Raw genomic sequence first — 19,878 nt, 5'->3', positions numbered from 1 at the left:
AATGACTTAATGTAGATGTTGAAAATCATGGCAGAGATGATAGAGCCTTGAGGGACCCCTGCTTTTGTGGAGTACAGTTTGGATGAGAAAGGGAAGGCATGGATGACATTTGTTCTGTTTTGAAGGAAGGATGTAATCCAGTCTGGAGCAGTCCCTTCTATGCCGGCTTTGTAGAGTCTTTGTCTTAGAATGTCATGGTCAACCGTGTCAAAGGCCGCCGAGAGGTCCAAGAGAAGTAGTGCAGCAACAGCGCTCCTGTCTGTGTTCTTCAGTCATCCCAGATGGCGATGAGGGCTGATTCTCTGCCTCTTCCTGGATGGAATTCTGTTTTGAAGTCTGAAAGTATGGAGAGAGCTTCAATGAATTGTGACATCTGGACGAATGCTGCTCTTTCTATCAGTTTGCCCGGGAATGGTCCATTTGTAATTGGTCTGTATCTGTCAGGGTTCAGCGGGTCCAGGTTTGTTTCTTTAATAATGGACGTATGTATGACTTTTTTAGCCAATTCGATGCCTAACCCTAAGCCCAATAGGAATATAATAGAATTAAAAGTAACATCTGTTTATTAAGAAACATTACAACAAAGGGAGTAAGATGGTCTTCTTTACTATGAAAAGTACATGTCAAAACCAATTAAAGTGATGTTGACATTTTGTAAGTGGGGGGGGGGGGGTCAATCATTATTTACCATAGGCCTTAAGATCTTGACAACTACAAGGTCATAATTCCCTCATGTGCAGTCATCAAAACAGAAAAAGGCCCAATGTCATCAGTAAGAAGACCAAATGTCCCAGTCGGAATTTAACATCTTCAATTTATCAAACAACAAACGCACGGCCAACACATTTCATTCCTTTTATAAGGGAACTTCTTCAAGGCAAGCGATCTTGTGATAATTCATTGAGATCCCTGTATTTCATCCTCAGTATCCATGTATTTTAATGTTTGCATTAAAACTTCACTTGCTAATGAAGCCATGTATCACTCCTGATGCCAATCACATACCCAAAATGAACCCGGTCTCCTGAATTACCTTCTTGCCGAGGTCAGACTCTCCTTGCTGGTCCGTTTAGTCCCCAAGAAACAGGTTTCTGACCCAGGCTGCCTCTTCCTGCAGCTCTTTCAAGTGCTTCATGGATAGATTTCTTTGTCCAGGTGTGAAAGATAAGATGGAAAATCAGCAGTTGTTGTATGGACAGACAGACACTCGAAGGTGAAGTACTGATTCGGTTTATATCTCATCTGAAGATTAAAACCACTCCACCTCCTGTGCGCCCTTCTCCATCTGGACTTATGACCGCAGAGTCTTGACGGGGCAGACTCCAGAGGAGTGTAGAGCAGTGAGGTGTGCAGGGCAGTGAGGAGTGTAGAGCAGTGAGGTGTGCAGGGCAGTGAGGTGTGCAGGGCAGTGAGGTGTGCAGGGCAGTGAGGTGTGCAGGGCAGTGAGGTGTGCAGGGCAGTGAGGTGTGCAGGGCAGTGAGGAGTGTAGAGCAGTGAGGTGTGCAGGGCAGTGAGGTGTGCAGGGCAGTGAGGTGTGCAGGGCAGTGAGGTGTGCAGGGCAGTGAGGTGTGCAGGGCAGTGAGGTGTGCAGGGCAGTGAGGTGTGCAGGGCAGTGAGGTGTGCAGGGCAGTGAGGAGTGTAGAGCAGTGAGGTGTGCAGGGCAGTGAGGTGTGCAGGGCAGTGAGGTGTGCAGGGCAGTGAGGTGTGCAGGGCAGTGAGGTGTGCAGGGCAGTGAGGTGTGCAGGGCAGTGAGGTGTGCAGGGCAGTGAGGAGTGTAGAGCAGTGAGGTGTGCAGGGCAGTGAGGTGTGCAGGGCAGTGAGGTGTGCAGGGCAGTGAGGTGTGCAGGGCAGTGAGGTGTGCAGGGCAGTGAGGTGTGCAGGGCAGTGAGGTGTGCAGGGCAGTGAGGAGTGTAGAGCAGTGAGGTGTGCAGGGCAGTGAGGTGTGCAGGGCAGTGAGGTGTGCAGGGCAGTGAGGAGTGTAGAGCAGTGAGGTGTGCAGGGCAGTGAGGTGTGCAGGGCAGTGAGGTGTGCAGGGCAGTGAGGTGTGCAGGGCAGTGAGGAGTGTAGAGCAGTGAGGTGTGCAGGGCAGTGAGGTGTGCAGGGCAGTGAGGTGTGCAGGGCAGTGAGGTGTGCAGGGCAGTGAGGAGTGTAGAGCAGTGAGGTGTGCAGGGCAGTGAGGTGTGCAGGGCAGTGAGGTGTGCAGGGCAGTGAGGTGTGCAGGGCAGTGAGGTGTGCAGGGCAGTGAGGTGTGCAGAGGCAGAGCACAGGCTGGCAGGCCTCGGGGACCCACCTTTCTGTAATGCAAACCATCTCCACGCAAACTTGTTAAGTGCAGGTTACGGGCACCACACAGACGAGCATGTACATTTGTTTAAAAAAGTACTAAAAAGATTTTTACCAAAAGATAAATGAACCATCATCATATAGAAAATCCGAAGCAGGATGAGCCGGTGACATCGTCAGGAGAGGGTTTGCATCATCCTGATCAGACTCTGAGAATCTCCTCCTGTACATCTGAAGTTTTAACCCATCATATAATCTTACATTTGGGGTGTAATGTTTAAGTAGCATAATGATCACATGTCACATGACTGTCTCTGTTCTGAACTGTACCTGCAGAGAGGGCTCTTATCAGCTCAAGGAGGAAGCCCCAGGAGTAGGCGGAGCCAACACTGAACAGCCCCCAAACCAGGACCAGGCCTCAAAGGTGCCCTGTCACATCATTGCCCAATATCTGAGAAGAACTGCTGTTCTTTGAAGCAAATAAGAATTACATCTCATGTGATCACAACCTCTCAGAGGCCTAGACGCGTGAACAAATGCATCTTGAAGAGAGGAGCTGATCTGGTCAAGATGTGTTGGCAGTTTCTTCCACTTCCTGCTTTGCTCTTCAACAGCTGCTGGCGGACACTGATCCAGCTCCCGGAACATTACTAGGTGAATCTCTAAATGTTTGCCACTGGTACTAACAGCCAATCTCTTCTGCAGCGCATGTCGACAAACGGGGACATCATCACCACCTTCCTCAATCCAGTGTTCCATTGGATGGAGGAGAGCTTTGTCTGCCTGAATAGGTCCAAAAGTTAGATTCAGGTGACTGATGGGTCAACATTTAAGAGACCACCCAGCCTTCAAGCACCACCGCTCACCTTACTCAAAGTAAGGGAGAGGGCGCTATATTCAGAGGGGGAATCTCCTCTGCGTCCCAGTTCAATGTGGTGGGAGCAGTGTCAATTTGCAGGGCTCCAGGCTCAATGCAACCCCTAGCGCTTCTGAAACAACCACTAGGTAGGTTTGACTGGTGTCTTGGTCATAGCATTTTTATACTTTGAAACATCGTCTCTATTGGGCTTCCAACAAAATCCATCAACAATGTTCAAAACCAGGCTGCCAGTGTGTGCCGACAGGAAGAAGTGAGCCTTCAATCCGATCCAACATGAATGAATGAACTAAATAAATTATTATTTATCAATGCGATATACATCCAAAGGTATCTTGGCACCAATGATGCTGAAAATAAAAAGGAAGGAGAAAAACACGTTGAAAGAGCATATAGGGCGAGGCATCTATTTGGCCTGTTTGCCAGGAGAACTCTTCGAACGACGCAGAAATAAGATTTCCGTTTTTTAATAGAAGTCAAATGATCAGGAGTAGCGTAAGGATTCGTAGGCGACTGATTCCATGCTCTGGAGGCCAAAACAGAGAAAGACTTGCCTCCTAAGAGGGCTTGCTTAGAGTGGAGAACTGAAGTCAAGAATTGAGAGGCAGAACAGATGGGACAAAATAGCTGAGGTTAAAGAAAGCAGGCTGACAAAGTTTATCAGTGCTCAAAGTGAGAGGTTTAACATTGTCTGCAATCAATCAGAAGAGAGAAAAACCAAGTACAAGCCATTCCTCTAAGACCCACATGTGCCAAACGGTCACCCAAGAGGGAACGGACAACTGTATCAAAGGCAGCAGAGAGGTAGAGCAGAATTGGTCAAGGTTCCTTCTGAAATGATTCAGGATTAGTACCCGAGCTGTCTCAGTGCCCATACGAGATGGGAAGCCAGCTTGGCCTACACTAGGTAGACACTGAGGGTCCATAATGTGAAATGCTCTGAATGCAGAAAAGAGCCCGTATAGCCCCAGTCAAGTAAAGTTCAAAACACCAGAGGGTAGCGATTTAAGAGTGCTATTCGTGTTCTGCTCCATTTAGTGCTACTCCTTATTGCAAAAATGCCCCATAGTGTCCAAAATGGGTGAGATGCATTTTGAGCTAAGAAATATCGCTAAATGCAACAGAAAACAAATAGCGAGCGACTGCTCGCTAAATGTGCCCTGGAGACAGGATTTTCTCTTACTCACTGTCAGCATTTCATAGTGCAAAATGCACCCTTGCATCCACAATGGCCGTGAAGATGCATTTTGCACTGAGAATTAGCGCTGAATACAGCAGAACACGAACAGTGAGTGCAAGCAGACAATCGCACTCCTTAAATGTGCCCTTACTTGTTTTCACCCAAATAAATAGAGCCGGAGTTACCACATTAGTATCGGTAATTCCACTTCATTGAATAACACTGAATCAGCAAAATGACACTCAGGCTTGTACACAACCCACATCCAACTTGTTTTCTCGTTATACTGAGAAGGTGAAACCAGATATTAACAACTCCCTCGTCCTCCCAGAGACTGATGTCAACTGGTAAAGGCCTGAGAAGTTCCCACGGCACAAGAGGGTAAATGGATTCGGCTACACATATGTTTTTTAGCCATGAAGCTGACTTGTGTTGTAGACAAACCCCGTCCCACTGATTAAATGGAGTTCAATCAATCAAGCATTTGTACAGCGCACTACTCACCCGTGAGGGTCTCAAGGTGCTGAGGGGGGGTGGGGGTGCCAGCTACCGGTCGAACAGCAAGGTCTTGAGAAGCATCTCACGTGATTAATTTGACACAGTGTTGTTAGGTGACGTGCTAGGTCTTATTTGAAAACTTTTTATAAAATGTCCCTTTTCCCTTTAGACGCATAGAATTATCGAAAGAGATGCTTGAAATAAAATCCACTTTACCTTCAGAATGAAGAGCTTCCATAGCGGGGCCACTTCCACCTCGATGACGTTGTGACCACAGACCACCTTCCTGAAGGAGACAGTCAACATTTCATCCAGTTTATACTGATGGGCCGAAACAAATAATTGAACCAGTTGTTTAAAATTCTTGCCCGGTATCCAAGTACCCTAATGGATCCGGTACAGAGAGTATAAACATCAGACTAATATAAGTCCGGGTCTCAGGGTCCTTTATTTAAATCCAACAGGGGGTCATAAAAAATCCCCGAGAGGCTAGTATATTTTTACCACCCTTCCATCTAACACGCTTGCAAGAGACATGGTGCAAGGAGACGGTAGTGCCTACAAATGACAAAACATGGGCAAAACTAACAGTAGATCCTGAGAAAAGGAAGATCTTCAAGTTTGGCATATAACAACAAAATCAGAACAATTGACTCAGACTATTTGTTAGTTGTTCAAATCCAGTTTTGTCAATATCCTGAAATTAAAGCTGTACAGCAGACATATTTCATTGGACTCTGCAGAAAAAAAGATAATAGCGGCCACATTAAGAGACCATCTTCTCAATCATCTAAAACAATCGGTGACCTGATTCTCACCGTGGATCTGAATGCGGTCTTGGATTAAATATGTTTAACTCCGGTTACATCAGTAGCACCGAATTCCAAATGGGATCTACCAGAAATCAGAGTAGACATTCAATCCAAAAAAGAATCAATATTAGTTTCTGGGCCGTTCACCATGAATCAATCTCAATAGTCAAATCTACCAGACACACCAGCCAAAACAACCCATTTTAGAAGCCAAAACAGCCAGTTTTCTCAATTATACAACTACCATTCCGCTACCCTGGAAACTGCCCCGTGTAGCTTGGGAACTTTAGAGGGAACAGGGGGAGCTGTTAAGAAATCCAAGAAGGAGCTCACAGCTTGTTCCAGACTGGAAGATAACAGACCCAGACCCTGCTTTCGCAGCATTTGCGAGGCATCACAATTTGCGGGAATTTGTTTTCCATTTTTGATGTAAGAGTAGCCCCCATTGCCAGCTTTTACTAATACACATAGAGCAACATCGACTTTTAAAATCACAATTATTAGTGTAGGCGTTTCATATTTTTAACAAAATATCAAATGTTCTGATCCTTTTCCCAATTTCTGTTGCATGGACTTTTGTAACTCTTTTATTCTTACTTCTTTATACTAAATTGGTTTGGATGTTTTACTGATCATTTCCTTAACTTTAGTTTTCTTTTGGCGTTCTTTAAACATTTTACTTGCATTTCTCTGAGGGAAAACCTACTGCTTAGTACCAAGGCTACCAGGGGCAAGCTGATGTTTTCCCAACGAGACCTTATTTACCTAACAAGGCACATCAGAAAGATTTATCACATCAGCATCTTCTACCTTTCGTCTTTAGCTTACAACAATATCAACACTTTTTCTTCCACCCTGACATTAGATAAATGTATCGCCTCATCAGCACCACCACAAAGACATAATAATACCAAACAGATGTGCCACAGGCACCACTGCAAAGACTCACCAACACCAGGTAGAAATACCCTCACATCAACACGATTACCATGACTTCTTTTCACATCAACGACATTAAACAACATCCAATCACACCAAAACCATTATACTGCTTTATTACCATATTGGCTTCAAAACAAAAACTTATCCCTACATTGATAGCATTACAAAGCCTACTATATGACCAGAATGACCCAATAACATACCACTATTAACACTTATCACAGCATCAACTCCACTACGTAGACTTACGATCACATGGTGCCTGCGACTTAACCATATCATCAGTACCACACTGAAGAGTTACCAATACAGCAACATTACTACGTACACGGACTACCAACCACAGCAACCGGACAAGTATATCTAAGAATGTGCATATTACCCTCAGCTTTGTTGGTCTGGTAAAATGAGTCATAAAAAAGGTTTACTTTAATTAAATATAATGGCTCCATTGATTTGTGTGCGAGTAATGTGCTGAAAATGTAATGACATTTCATTCAAATGTACATTAATTAAAAGTAATTTAATTAAATATATTAATTGAGTGTCTCACAGGTTTTGTGCCGAGATTCCCTTATTACAGCATTTAAAATAAATGCCTTAATTTACTTTGATTTTCATAGCGTAAGATTAGAACTAGGATTATTGATAGAGTCAGTGTTAGGTTGACCTTTAGGGTTAGATTTAAGGCTAAGTTAAACTTTGGACTTAGAGCAACCTTTAGAGTTGGAGATTGTGTTCAGGCAAGTGAGATAATGGTTTAGATGGAGGTGAAGGGGTCATTTGAATGACAGGTTTAGAGCCTCTGTGCTGATATGTTTATATTATGCTGAAGTGATGCGATTCGAAGTGATTGGTCCAATGTCAAGGTAGCTGAGGAAACACATACTTGGTTCTATCCTTCCTTGGTCATCACGCACTCCAACGTCAGATATCCTGCCTTGTCTTTATTTTACCTGCTCAATGAGGCCAATGCCTCACATCATTAAACTTAGAAGAGGACTACTTATCTCTCCTGTTGATGCACAAGCCCACTTCCGGCCGGAGGGAGCATCAGGAGCCAAAGGGAACAGCAGCACCTGCAGGATTGAGTCATCTGAAGTAATCCTGCAGCCCACTGTTCAACCACTCAGCAAAATGTTCTTGAATGTTTGACAAGTGTGTGGAAATAAATCCCACTGAGTGTTCAGCAGAAGGGTTTGGGAACCGCCGGCAACTCATTCTACTACTTGGAGTGCAACGTGATACCTCCTCGCTGGGATCTGTTATCTGCCCTTTGTGGTCTGGAGTGAAGTCTGGGTGGTGTATATTAGACAGGAGACCACTGAATGCCCTGCACAAAGAGGTGACATCACTAGGACTACACTCTACCTGACATCCTGCTCTTCCGTCGACAGCCCGGACCCAAACTTGGAATGTATGTCTGCACAGGAATGCTGCTCCTCCAGAGCCCTACAATAGGAGTTCAGCAATTAAAATGGGCATATTTCTGCAGAGCAAGTTACAAAACAATGAAGTATTTCAATTAATGCTCACCCAATTTTCTCAAATCGTTCCCAGGTGTTGTCCCAAATGTACCTGATTTTCTGAACACGAATGTATTTAACCTGTGAAGGAAAAGAGTGCGTGGTTAGTGTCTGTGGTAGTTCTTGAAGTTCCCTACTGTCTGGCATACCAAATTTCCTTCAATCAAAAATCACCAAATACTCCCAGAGGAACTTCAGTTGGCACCAAATTTAATAATTTCTGATTACAGGAAGAAAACTATGTGTGGCATTACTTTCTGCGTTAGAGCCACCAAATCTTGGAATTCCCAACCTGCAAAGATTAGAGCCACTGAGACTCACTTAAAGTTCAGAAGGATGGTGAAGACCTGGTTATTCCCAAAGTGATCCATCACAACAAAAATGGCATCAGAAAATCTGGCCACTCTGTTTACAGACAGATGCACTGCGGGGCCCCGCAAGATTAAGGGATAACCAAATCAGAGGCGCGGTTTAGTGCCCATTGAAGACAATGACAGGCAAAGGGGGCTCCATCGCAGCTGTGAGGTATTTTTCATCACATACCTACAATTTCATCACTAGACTGCTGCCTTAACTTCCACATGAAACGGAGTACTTTTGGAACACAACCGCATTCACAGGTGACCGCTTAATAGGCTCGTTGTCATCTTTACTGAAATGAATGATTTCCGGTCTGAAGCTCCAGTTGTGCTCACCATCTTATCTCCTAACATGAGGTATTTTTAAACTGCGGTTCAGTACCAATGACATAACCTTTTAACCCTGCATCCCTCATAAATCTGTGTGCCTGAAAGTTTCACTTTCAACAAATAATCTCTTCAAGTCTACCAACCACAGCTCCTCTAACAGCAAACAAAGGGCCAAAACAAAATCCTCCATCACCTGTTAAACCTATTTCATTCGCCTCTATGGTGCTCCTTCTAGATGAGACCTGTGCCTTGAAGCCCTATATGGAGGCAACTGACACAAAGCTTCAGCGACTGGACGACAAATGGTCTCTGATGGAAAATAGAGTTGCGAACATAGAACATCAGGTGCTTTCTATTCAGGATACTGCTCAAAATGTTACGCACCTCAAAGCGGAAGTGTCATATCTTAAGAAAGTTACAGAAGATTTAGAAAATCGCAACAGGCGTAATAATGTTCGCATATATGGTCTTGCGGAGAAAACCGTTATCAAGGCGGCAAAAACCAAAGGGCGTGTTATTTGGTCAAGAAACTCATTTTTTCAAGATCTGGCTAAACTACACCAGACAGAAGGAAAAAAGTACTAGACATGTGACCTGCGTTACATTCGCTTGAAGCCAGATTTGGTCTTTTCCAGGCGTGCTTCTTTAAAGAAACTTACAATAACAAAACGACGATGTACAAAGATCCCTCCATGCTGAAGCAATGTATTGACAACTGTAAAATGGAAACAATGAACACGCAAAATACCCTTTCACTTGAAGGCTTTATATAACTTTCTTTTTATGTTTCACATTGTTGTTGCTGTATTTTTTAATATCTTGGTTGCTGTATTTTTTTATATCTTGGTTAACCTACTATTTACCTTCATGTTTTATTAGTCTCAAAGGTATAATATTGTATAATATAATAATGTATACATTTTTTTCACTTCTTAGGTACCCCTTTTTGTGTTGTGTCCAGAAAATCCTCGCATTTTAATACCCATATCTACGGTCTGGATGTCTCCCCTCCAGCTGCCTACGGAACACAGATTTGTCATCTTCCCTTTGGTAGTCGCATCACTCCTGGTCATTTTGTCCTGGTATTTGGTATGTCTTTTGCCTCATTTTGTTTATGTCAAGATCTTTATCCTTTTCATATTTTCTTTTATCTGCATTTCCTTTTCTTTCCCTCTATTTTCATACTCTCTCCTATGTTTTCTCTCTTCTATATTTCGTATTCTTCATCTTTTTCCTTCTCTTTCAATGTATTGTTTTCTTTTATATTTCTCTCTCTGCTAAGAAATGCATGGTTTCATTTTTTACTCCATTGAACAATTTACATCATTTTTATTCTTCACTTATAGAGTACGCTAATTTCACTGCATTTCTTTATTCATGACTTTAATGCATTGTTACTTGGAATGTAAATGGGTTAGGTTCACCTATTAAACAACAACGGGCATATTATCAAGCACGGCATTAAAATTATCGCCGCTTTAGCGGCAGAAAACTGCCGCTAAAGCGGCAATAATGGGCTTGATAATATGCAGCAGATAATTCCAATAGAAGCCCATGTTGACACCAGAACATGGGCTTCTATGGGAATCCTCAAGGGCATATTATCAAGCCCATTATCGCCGCTTTAGCTGCAGTTTTCTGCCGCTAAAGCGGCGAACATTTTAACGCCGTTTCTTGTTAATATGCCCCAAAGAGTCCTTACTTATTTTGCCAAATTAAATGCTGATATTGCTTTGTTACAGGAAACTCATGTTACGGACCAAAAAACCGGTTAGACATTGGGTGGGATATGCATTTTCCTCACCATGTAACGGGAAATGTAACGCAGTTGTAATTGTGTGTAAAGCATCTTTGGATGTTAGCTTTTTATCACAAGAAACAGATCAAGAAGGTCGGTGGCTTCTCGTAAGATTACAAGTAAGCAAAATACCAATATCTATTTTTAATAGCAATGCACCCACACACCCCGATAAAACACTTTGTCCCTCAATAACACCCAAACTGATGTCTACTTCTGATAACTACTTAGTGTTGGTGGGGGATTGCAATCTGGTAATGGATCCTTTTTTTTAGATTTCTCCTCGAAGTCTTCTTTTGTCACTTCCTACATTCACAAACAATTTACCACATCCATCTAACAGAGATCCCTTTTTGATTCCTGGAGAATTTGCAACCCCTGTTTACTAGAATTTACTTCTTTTCTCGCCTGTACATTTCTCTCAATCTAGGATTGATCACCTTTTTGTTTCTAAACCCTTATCTCAACACATCTTACAAGCTGAGATAAGCACCATTTAAATGTCCGGTCATGCACTGGTAATTCTAGATCTAGACCTCCTTCCCGTTTCCCCCTAAGTTAGACGTTTGCGCTTCAATACTTATCATTTATTGGATAACTCTTTCACACAACGTCTTAACATTTTTATAACATATTTTTTTGCTATGAATGAATCTCCTGACTTATCATTTCCAAAGATTTAGGATATATTTAAAGCTGTTTCTAGAGATGTTTTCATTACTTATATTTCTACCAAAAAGAAAATGAAATAAAAGAAGCACTGGATTTAATGAAACATACCAAATCCTTAGAACAATCCTACTTCATATCCAAATCTAAGACTTGTTTAGATGATTTTATTAAGGCCAAATTTGATTTCTCCACAAAAGCGGCTAATTCTTATCTTCTTAAATCTCGGTCCAGATACTATAGTGGTAAAAATAAAGCATGTAAACTCTTAGCAAATTGTATTAAAATGAAATGGGAACAAACTAAAATAGAAACTATTTTAAGAGAGGATTCCATACCTCTTTTCAGAGACAGTGATATCTTTAATGAATTTACTAAATTCTATCAAAATGTTTATACACCAGAATTAGATCCTCTACAACCGGATATTAACTCATATATTTTTTCTATCTGTAAGGAATTTGATTTAATTACTGATTTTTCTTCCCTTGTTTCTGATATAACAACTCAAAATATTCGTACAGCCATTAACTCTATTAAAAAAGGTAAAGCTCCTGGGCCTGATGGTTTTCCTATTGAATGCTACTTTCATTTCCCTAAACAATGATTCCCTAAATTACATCTATTATTGAATTACTTTACTTCTTCCAATTCTGCTAATGGGACATTTCACGACGCCTTTATATACCTTATACCTAAAGATAATAAAGATCATACGTTAGGCTAAAATTATAGAACTATTTCCTTAGTTAATTCTGATTAGAAGATGTTTGCCAATTTTCTGGCGTTACGCCTTGATCCTTTCCTCCCTAATTTAATTGGTCAAAAACAAGCAGTTTTTTTTTTTTAAAGGTAGATAACTTTCTGATAATACCAGGCTTTTCTAAAGATTATAAAGGTTCTTCAGCAGCCATTTCCTTAGATGCTGAGAAAGCTTTCGATTGGATACGCTGGAAATGTTTATTCTCTATACTTTCTGGGTTTGATTTTGGGGAAAAGCTCCTCAACTTAGTCTTTCTGTATATTCTTCCCCTTCTGCATCTATATTGGTCAATGGCCTAATCCCCTCTCCTTTTCTTTTACACAGAGGCATACAATAAGGCTGTCCCCTATTACCTCTTCTTTTTATTCTGGCTCTCAAACCCTTTCTATCTAAAATTAGACAAACTAGTGCCATACAAGGTTTCAAATATGGAGATGAACAAATTAAATTTTCAGTCTACACTGATATTCTTTTATATATAGCCTCACATGATTCTTCTTTTCAACACTTTTTAAATGCAGTTCCCCTTTTGTCTCGCTTTCAGGTTGTAAACTTAATTCTGACAAATGCGAAATCCTTCCACTGAACAACTGGTGTATCAAACAGGATTTCCTCCATTCAGGATTTCTTTGGAGCCCGACAAAAATTCAATATTTAGGCCTTTTTTTTTTTTAACTACTTCAATAAAAGACACTATATCACTCAACTCCTTTACTGTCTATGTTATCCAACCATACTTCACAATGGAATCCACTATTTCTCTCCAGGTGGGGTAGGTTAGATTCTATTAATAGGTTAGTCCCCATCATTCTTTTCTATCTTTCGGCAAATCCAATTAAATTTCCCTCCTCAACTTTCAAAGAAAATGTTCTATTCTCACTGCAATCTTCTGGAATAATACAATTCCTTGTATATCTTTGTCCAAAGTACAAAGGAAAAAGCAGAAAGGGGGAGTTAAGTATATTCACTTTCAGTCTTGTCAAAATGCTTTCTTTTCAAAACAGTCAATACATTTTCAAAATGGGCCAACCACAATTCCATCTGCCTTATGGACAGAATTGGAGTAATCTTTCATTCAACCGTTCTCCTTTGCAGAATTTTTCACCTTCACTCAAAGCCCTTATTCCATGTCTCTTCCTGTTCTCAAACGTTCTTGCAGAATATTATGTCCATTTTATATTTCTTCTCTTTCACCTCTAGATCAATTCCTTCAATACGCGATCTGGTATCATAAATTCAATAATTTTTTAATAAAATTATTTTTGGAAAGCCTGGAGAGATAAAGGTCTATTATGGACTCACCAATTGATACAAAACCATTCACCTATCTTTTTGCAGCCTCAATCCATCTTTCACTTTCCTCATTTTCAGTCACTGATCTCTTCCATTTCTACCTCATACCTTTCACTTTATTCATTACCCATTTCCCCTCCACCTATTTCACCTATACCAATATCACTGCTAACTGCCCCTACTGCTTCTCGTATATATACACTCCTTACCTCTCTCCCTGTTGATTGACAAAAATCAACCCTAGAATTACAATGGGAAGCAGATCTTCACGCCTCCTTTCCTATTCCCTTGTGAAACAAATTGGCTTAAAATTTGCAATACATCACGTGATGCCAACATAACTCAAACACTCTTTCCTATTTATAACCGCCTTCTAATCGCTCCTGCTTCTTTACACAAGTTTGACAGCACCACTCCATCGTCCTGTCTGTCCTGTTCTTCATCAATTTCTTATATTAATTATATTTTAATGTCCCACCACCTATTGATTTTGGGTACAAGTGCAGAAACAAATTAACTATTTGTCATACAAGTATACCATTCTCCTTTACTAATTTATTTTTAGGTAGTCTTTCTGATGATGGGAATTGTTGTACTTTTAATATACAAACTGTAGACTTAATAATTGCTGTCGCATTTCATCAGATTACTAAACATTTGAAGCATGCTCTGCACATCTCCTTTCAAGCATGGCGGTATAGTGTTTGTTATAATCATAGACTAGACAGAGCGTATACTGTCCAAATGTCTCTTAATACTAAACGAAACTCTCTCTGGTTTCCAGTAAAGTTTTTTTCAGATTTCTCAGTTCTAAAAACCTTTATACATCAACCCTTAACTGATGAACTATCTAAACGTCCTTGAATATATTGTTTTTCCTATCAGAGCTTCCATTATAATAGTAATATGTTTTGGTTTTTTGTTTTCCTGATAACATGTACTCTATGATTTTTGTAATTCCACTACTGTTTAAAATTATGCCAGTTTCATTACATGAGAAGTGCTTTTACTTTTACCCTTTCTATTTTTTTTCTTCTTTCCCCCTTATCCTGTTTTCTACATATAATTGCAAATATTTTCCTGTTCTATCTTATTAGTATTCCAATGTTTTCAGTACACTATTATTATATTGTATTGTGAACCTGCTGTTTATTTCCCTTTTTTCCTACTTAATAAACTTTACTTTTAAAACTTAAGAGATAACCAAATCAGCAGTATTCCTTTACTAATTTTACTAATGCCTTTTACTAATATCAGCAGTAAACCAAATCCACTTAGAAAGATACCACCCGTGTGTCTGCTACAAACAATTGCCCCTCAGGATGATCAAGGCAAATCACAGAGATGGTTCACTCCTTCCCGAGACCAACCCATTCCTATCCTGTCACCCCTACCCTACTAAGAGACATTGCCTCCATCTGTAATTTCTGTTAAGTTTCCTTGTCCCCCCCGCACCCCTCCCACCCAACCCCTTGTACCGTCTAAATGCCTCTTATTTGTCATTTTCCTCTTATTAGGATTCTAGGTGTTTTTAATTTATATTTTTGCTGTTGGCATAAATAATGTAATCTCGAACATTTTTATCAACTAATTAATCTGCACCTCTTTCGCAGGCTCAAACATTTACAATCTTTATTTAAGTATCAATTTCAGTCTTAAGTAGCGTGTAGAAAGCAGACTTGCATCGAAGCGCTTTACAAAGGATACTGCCTGAAACCAGACAGATTACAAACAACAATGTAAGGGCAAATCCTGGGGTTAAAATTACACTGAGCAGATTAAATTGTCCCTATGTGGGCAATTTTAGAGGTTTTGCGGGTTTAAAGGTTAGTTTATCTGTTATTTGAACACCTAACTACAAAATCACTAACTTTTTAAAAAATAATATATAAGAAACCTTTATTAGTGGGCCCAGCACTATTACCCATGAACCAATGTGTGTGTGCGCCCTTAAAATTCACTTCTAGAGACACAACTGAAAGGGAGAGGAAGAAAGTGATAGAGATAGAGATAGAGCGAGAGAGCGAGAGAGAGAGAGAGTGTGAACGAGAGACAGAAAGAGGGAGAAAGATTGAGGGAGAGGAGAGAGAGAGTGAAAGAGAGGGAGAGAGTGTGAGGGAACCATCTCAGGGATGGTGTTTTTCTGTGCTGCTGCTGTGCATTTCCTGAACTCCTGGATACTGACGTCAAACCCTAAACTTAGAGTTACAATGGTAATTACCGGACACTAAGACCCAACCCTAAATTAAAATACATACATCCTCTCCCTAATGAGTGTTTACTCTGATGATGTGAGGCTGGTTTCGTTGGGTGTCTGGACAGAGCCCAGGTGTCTGCTGGCACACGGACACACTGTTCTGTGTGGATCCGGTCCAGCCGTGGCGCCCTGACTCAGCAGTCACGTGACACAAGATAAACCAGTTCATGAGCAGAGCCGTTTAAACTCCCACAAGTCAATGCTTTGTAAACAGTCAGTGCAAAGTGAGTGCATAGAAGGGGCCATGTGTTCAGAGCAGAAACTGACACTTTCAGACAAAGAGTTGGGGGGTGGACATGGGGCTAAATGGTAGACACAACAGAGCAAGCTATCTATGGGGCATGGACCCTCAGGGGGGTCTTCACACATAGCACGTGTGACCCTCTCAGACAATATAAAGAGAAAAGCAGGAGCAGTCACCCGGCACAGAGCGGGAGAGGGTCGGTGCATCCACACACTACACACCCTGGACTGGGATTAAGGCTTCTCAGACGTCTGTGAGGTGTTGGACTGGGATTAAGGCTTCCCAGACTTCTGTGCGGTGTTGGACTGGGATTAAGGCTTCCCAGACTTCTGTGCGGTGTTGGACTGGGATTAAGGCTTCCCAGACTTCTGTGCGGTGTTGGACTGGGATTAAGGCTTCCCAGACTTCTGTAAAGTGTTGGACTGGGATTAAGGCTTCCCAGACTTCTATGAGGTGTTGGACTGGGATTAAGGCTTCCCAGACTTCTGTGCGGTGTTGGACTGGGATTAAGGCTTCCCAGACTTCTGTGCGGTGTTGGACTGGGATTAAGGCTTCCCAGACTTCTGTGAGGTGTTGGACTGGGATTAAGGCTTCCCAGACTTCTGTGAGGTGTTGGACTGGGATTAAGGCTTCCCAGACTTCTGTGCGGTGGTCCTGTAATGACTTCCCTCTCCGCCTGTCACTGGGTGGATCAGTTCAATGATACCTCATCAACGGAGTCTGCTCGACACAAGCTTTATGTTGGTAAACTTCCAATATCCTTAGCCCTTCACCCTTCTCACCTTGTCTACTTTGTTGTGCCGCCCTTGCTTAGAAAAGTTTTTTTTTTTTTAACATTTCGGGAGAGGTTGACATTTTGTCTGTTGTTGGTGATGGCAGACCAGCATGTGTAGCTTGTTTCTGTTTTTTTGTAAATGGGACACCCCTCACTCTCCACCCCCCATATCTGCCCCCGTCTTTTTGTCTCTCCATTGGTGAAGCACCACGTATTTATAACTCAACGTTTGATTATCCCTGTAACACAACGAAGGCTCCCAGTTTTCATTATTTACTTATTTTTACAGATGAATACAGACCAAAAACAAACCATCTATTATCCTGTCTGTGTAGGAGAGTAGGATCTGCTTCACATGGGTACCCCCACTTTTTGCTGGTGTTTCACTGTTTTTCGACTTTAGCCTGGCTGTGGCCCTGCTAATCAGGACCCCAGCCTAGCTGCTTCCTCTCTAAAATGGTTTCCATGTACATTAGGTACATATCTAATTGGATTCTGGAGTGCCTTATAAGCCCCAGTATATGGTATACTATGTACCTAGGGCATAGGTACCTCAGAGGCCTACCAAGGGCTGAAGTATGTATTATGCCACCCCCAGGAAGCACTCCAAAATGACACTACAGGTCTGCTACTGCAGCCTGGGTAAGGTGGTGCTTGCACCCCTTACTGTGGTATAGGCTACCTATATCACTACCATTGCACACACATATAAAACCTATAAGCCACTCCTATGGCAGGCCTTGACTATCCTGAAGGCAGAGTGCTTGGTTTTATTTGAGAGGGTGCCCAAGCATGAGCTGAGCCCCTCTGCAGCTTTCGGAAATACTTCCTTATGGCTGTTCTGTGATGCAGCCATACCATATACTCTAAGTGCATTATAGCCTCGCGGTAACTGCTAAATTTGGGATGGCTGCATCAAAACATGCTGTGTCAAACGCTTTGGAATACTACCCGCCCGCCAATTCTGCCGGCGGGGTTGCATTCCACCTTGCTAGAGGGAGAGACATGTTCACACTGGCTAAACCCGGTAGGACTTTCCTGAGCCCTGGCATCACAAAATGGATGTCTCTGCCACAGACACGGGTCTGGCCTCCTGCTGCTGACCGAAACTCCGGCAGGGGAGGCCTGGACAATAGGTTTCCTTTCGAAGGGAGGTGTGACCAGGCTGATGTGTATTGGGACTGGGCAGGAGAACTCTCTGGTGCTTTGAAGTCCTGCACTGGGGGCATGTTTGCTGTCCCTGTGCATAGCCCAGTTCAAATCGGTTGTAGGGACTACCTGCTCCTGCTCTGGCGTGAAACTGGACAAAGGAAATGGGTGTAACCACCCCTCTTTCCAAACCCATCCATAGGTGGGGCCTTAGAGTTAGTCCATCCCCTAAACTTAGTATAAGTATAGGAATCCAGTCCCTAGGACTTTAGATTACCCTGGACGAAACTCTGCTTCATACATCCTGGACCTTCGACGTTCTATCCTGACTAGGAGACTGAAGAAATCTCCCTTGGGGTGAAGGAGCGACTCCCCTGCTTGGCAGGCACCAAAGAAGCAACTTACCAGTCTGCATCGCTGATGCTCCCGCCGGACGCCGAAGTCTTTGCATCACCAGATGTGGATTTCCAGACTTCCCCGAGGTTACCCTGAGTCCACAGCAAAGCTGAGGACCATGGCTATCGTGGGTGACGTGGAACCATGACCCCTAGACACCATGATCTTTTGCAGCAACACTATCTTCCTGGTCCTCCTCGAAGTTGTGCTTTGGGCTCCGTGTAGCCCCAGCCTTGAGCACCTCATGCACTGAAGATAATTGGCCTCCACTCCACGAGTGACCCGTGGGCCAGTTTCAAGTGCGACCGTTTGAGGCTCCTTTGCAATCACTAGTCCATTGGCTAGCAGGTCCCCACGAAAGCCACTCCTTTTTTGCTTGGGCTTTCCTGGTTGCTCCAGACGTGCCCTTACTTACCCTCGCTGGGTGAGTCCATCAGACCTTGAAGTCTGCACCGCAGTCCTTTCTCTGATTTCCAGTGACTTGCCGTTGCCAAGGTTTGTTGGGTCCAATCTGGTCGACGACACCGCACCACTCAACAGACTTTGTGGGACAGCTCGAATCCGGCTCGTGGACTTCGTCGATGCCTCCTGGACCTCATGGCTGAAGAGTCAAGACACCCATCAACTCACCTGAAGCACCCGACATCTGTGGGCATTGGTCCATCCTGCCCTCGGTCACAGGCAAGTGACCCAGACTCTGTCCCCTCTGCTTTCAGGTTCCTTCCATCCTAGATCCAGGCTTGGATCTCTTCGGACACTTCTCCTCTTCACGGCAGCAGCAGTTCTTTGCAGGCTTCCATTGAAATCGACGACGCGTCCGGACACCAAAAGACACCTATGCACCCGGCTTCTCTGGGTGAGGTAACTCGAGTACTCAGGTGCTCCCGTGGGTGCTAGCCCTAGAACTTCTTAAGTCCACAAGGGTTTGGTCCTGACTCAATTAGAAGTGTCCCTAATCTTTAAATTTCCAACCGCGACATTGCCCATAGAAGATAACGGGAACCTGCGGTTGTGTTTACACACGGCATACAGTCCCCGTGGGTCCCCTGTGTCACTGCCTTGGGTGGTTCCTTGGGGTCCCAGCGATTCTAGAGGCCATAGCCCTGGTGTCTATCCCAGTCATGGTTCTTATACCACTTTTTTGGTATATGGTTTGGTACGCCCCTAGGGCCCAAACGTGTATTTGTGCTATTACTGATTATTGCTATCTTGTAACTTAAGTACTTCGAACTCCAGTCTCATAAAGAGACTAGAGGGGTGTGTTTCATCTTAAATACATATATTTTGAATATATTCCTGGTGTGGTTGTCCTTTAATTTGATCATTCAGGAGCTGCTTTACATTCCTTTAAGACTTAGCCTGAAGGCTGCTCTCCATAGCTACCACTAGGATAGCTTTCAATAAAGGTTGTCTTTAACCTATCACCATAAGGGGTTGTTTGGACTGATACAAGGTGCCCACTAGAACTAGTGGACAGTATATATCAGGCCACCTTCTCACATTGGTGTGCAGCGTGTGGGATTCCAGCTTGCTATTGTTTTACCAGATAATCTCAATTGAATTGATCAACTGAAAACCACTAAAGGTACCTGAGGTACATATAATATCAAGTTTAGCTACAGTAAGTTCTACTGAACTTAGAGTTGTGTGTTAAGGGATAGCACACCCTTTCTACAACTCAAGAGAGTTCAGTAGGCCACACTAGTGTAGGTAGTGCAATACACCAC

The 19,878-nt window shown here is 42.8% G+C and overlaps 1 protein-coding gene across 1 annotated transcript in view; it reads right to left on the bottom strand.

Annotated features, from left to right (window-relative positions):
- Positions 1-19,878, bottom strand: part of LOC146788629 (putative cation-transporting ATPase 13A4) — a 389,548-nt gene that overhangs the window by 330,263 nt on the left and 39,407 nt on the right. The window contains exons 4-6 of the mRNA XM_085633188.1: positions 8,129-8,199; positions 7,964-8,044; positions 5,055-5,124 (exon numbers count right to left, since the gene is read on the bottom strand). Of these exons, the coding sequence (XP_085489314.1) occupies positions 5,055-5,124; positions 7,964-8,044; positions 8,129-8,199 (222 nt within the window). The remainder of the gene's footprint in view (positions 1-5,054; positions 5,125-7,963; positions 8,045-8,128; positions 8,200-19,878) is intronic.

The sequence above is a fragment of the Triturus cristatus genome, chromosome 11 (genome assembly GCF_964204655.1).
Source record: "Triturus cristatus chromosome 11, aTriCri1.1, whole genome shotgun sequence".
Lineage (NCBI taxonomy): Eukaryota > Metazoa > Chordata > Amphibia > Caudata > Salamandridae > Triturus > Triturus cristatus.
This window is presented reverse-complemented; position numbering and strand designations above follow the sequence as displayed.